At 36.6% G+C, this 2,080-nt stretch overlaps 1 protein-coding gene across 1 annotated transcript in view; it reads right to left on the bottom strand.

Annotated features, from left to right (window-relative positions):
• The window catches only part of LOC122515599 (formin-2-like), a 6,568-nt gene continuing 4,488 nt past the window's right edge, over positions 1-2,080 (bottom strand). Inside the window, exons 4-9 of the mRNA XM_043632999.1 lie at positions 1,763-2,077; positions 1,588-1,688; positions 1,225-1,512; positions 591-1,128; positions 250-503; positions 1-170 (exon numbers count right to left, since the gene is read on the bottom strand). Coding sequence (XP_043488934.1) covers positions 12-170; positions 250-503; positions 591-1,128; positions 1,225-1,512; positions 1,588-1,688; positions 1,763-2,077 — 1,655 coding nt within the window. The 3' untranslated portion in view covers positions 1-11. The remainder of the gene's footprint in view (positions 171-249; positions 504-590; positions 1,129-1,224; positions 1,513-1,587; positions 1,689-1,762; positions 2,078-2,080) is intronic.

Raw genomic sequence — 2,080 nt, 5'->3', positions numbered from 1 at the left:
ATTATCACGCGTCATATTTCTTCGAGAGTTTCATCCCTTAACAACCTGGCTTTCAATCCGAAGGGATGTAATTTGTTTCTTTTAACGTTTCTCTTGCTTTCCAATCTCTTCCAAATTTCCTGTTCCATTTTTTCTTTCTTCAAACGTTGTTGTTCCTTCTTCCAAATATCCTGCAATCGAAAGACAAATTCGTAAAATAATTTGACAATTTTATGCAGAAGAAAAACGAAATTCGAATAATACGAGTACCTTGAAATCGTGACAGAAATTAAACCACAGTGAAAAGAATTGATTAGGATCTGCCGTATCCAATGTCGCATTTTTAGGTACGAATTGATAAAATTGCATAACACTTTTAAATTTTTTCTTAGCTTTGACCAAAGCTTTATTCTCGTTTTCTAATTCCGTGGTTGCACTGGTAAAAAATGTGTTCATGTTTTCTTGAAAAACACGAGCGTTAGGTGGATTAGATTCAATCACTGCGTTGTATTTTTGTTGACAAGCTAAAAACAACAAATTGAAAAATTATTATTAAAAATTAATAAAGAAATAAAAAGTAGGAGGAAGCATTGAAAAATTGAATTTCGTACCTTTCAATTGATCGTCCAACCTTTGAAGTTCTTTGGTAATATCTTCAAAATTGATCGTCGAAGCAGCTTTGATGTCAGCAGGCTCAGGTACGGGTAAAGGTAAAGGTTCATCAAAATTACAATCCTTTTCCTGAGCTAATCTCGCTTTAACAATAAAATGTAACAAAGTAATACCGGGTACTTTTGATTTAACATCCTTCAATTTGTCAAGTATTTCCAAATGAAAACCATCCGCCTGTCCTCTCATCATGTTACCACCGTTCATATAATTTCCCAATGTTAATATCAAAGCCATCACTTTTTTCAATGAATTAGAATTGTTCAGGTAATCGCAAATAGTCTTTAAATTCGTCAACTTGCTGGAAACCGAAGATATGGCGTCCTGAAATTCCGATTGGAATACCAGACAAGCCATTCTTTCGCTGAAATGATCGATCCCTGCTAATCGTTTCAAAAATAATTCGGGACGATCCAACGGTACTTCGGGATTCATTTTCTCGTGTTCCAATATCTCGTCCAATTCTTTTTTCGTTGCTCTCTGTGCAAAGAAAAAAAGAAAAAGAAAAAGAAAATATGAATAAAAATGTCGTGCAAAAAAGAAATTTCATTTTAAAAAAACTTTTATTATACTAACGACTTCGTAGATTTGTTGCAAAGATTCAAGACCGATAACGCTGGTGTCCAAATTGTAAACGGCATTTTCAACTTCCGTAAAATCAATGTGCAAACTTTTTTCCAAAATCCCAACGGTTTTCGATCGTTTGGAATCGAGAATCTTAGCGGGTTGAATTTTCGATGGTTTTTTAACAACGCTCTCCCCTTTTTTAGCAAGTTTACGTTCGGTTACTTGACGTGAAAATAAATTAGTAAATTCGTTGATATCTAAATCCTTTTCTTCTTCTAATTCCGCCCAAAAAGATGTCTATTAAATTGATTTGAATAAATGAATGCAATTCCCAAATAATAATTGAAAATAAAAATCATTGATTTTTTTTACCGTAGATTTTCCTACATTGGGAACAGCCATTGGTGCGATAATTCTCGTCCAATACAATGGTTTCATCGGTACGACAGGATTCAAAGGTTGTTTCCTCAATGCTGAAAAAGATTATGGATAAATGGTTTTAAATATTTTCAATGTTTCATTTATAAAATAATTTCTTATTACTTACTCGATCTGCTGGGAGGATTCCAGCCTCCGATAGGAGGAGCAGGTAAAGGAGTTGGAGTAGAAGCGAATGGTGGTGGAGGTGGCGGTGGTCCTGATGCATTTGAGCCAGGACCTGCTCCCGTGATCGAGGTAGAAAATAGAGGAGGTGGCGGTGGTCCAGTCATACCTGGCATTGGTGGTGGCGGTGGTCCAATAATTCCAGGCATTGGTGGGGGTGGTGGTCCAATAATTCCAGGCATTGGTGGAGGTGGTGGTCCGGATGATCCTGGCATTGGGGGTGGTGCTGGTGGTCCAAATGTTCCTGGCATTGGTGGACGAA

Source organism: Polistes fuscatus, unplaced genomic scaffold, assembly GCF_010416935.1.
Source record: "Polistes fuscatus isolate 324 unplaced genomic scaffold, CU_Pfus_HIC Scaffold18, whole genome shotgun sequence".
Taxonomy (NCBI): domain Eukaryota; kingdom Metazoa; phylum Arthropoda; class Insecta; order Hymenoptera; family Vespidae; genus Polistes; species Polistes fuscatus.
Note: the sequence above shows the minus strand (reverse complement) of the source record. Positions and strands in the feature narration are given on the sequence as shown.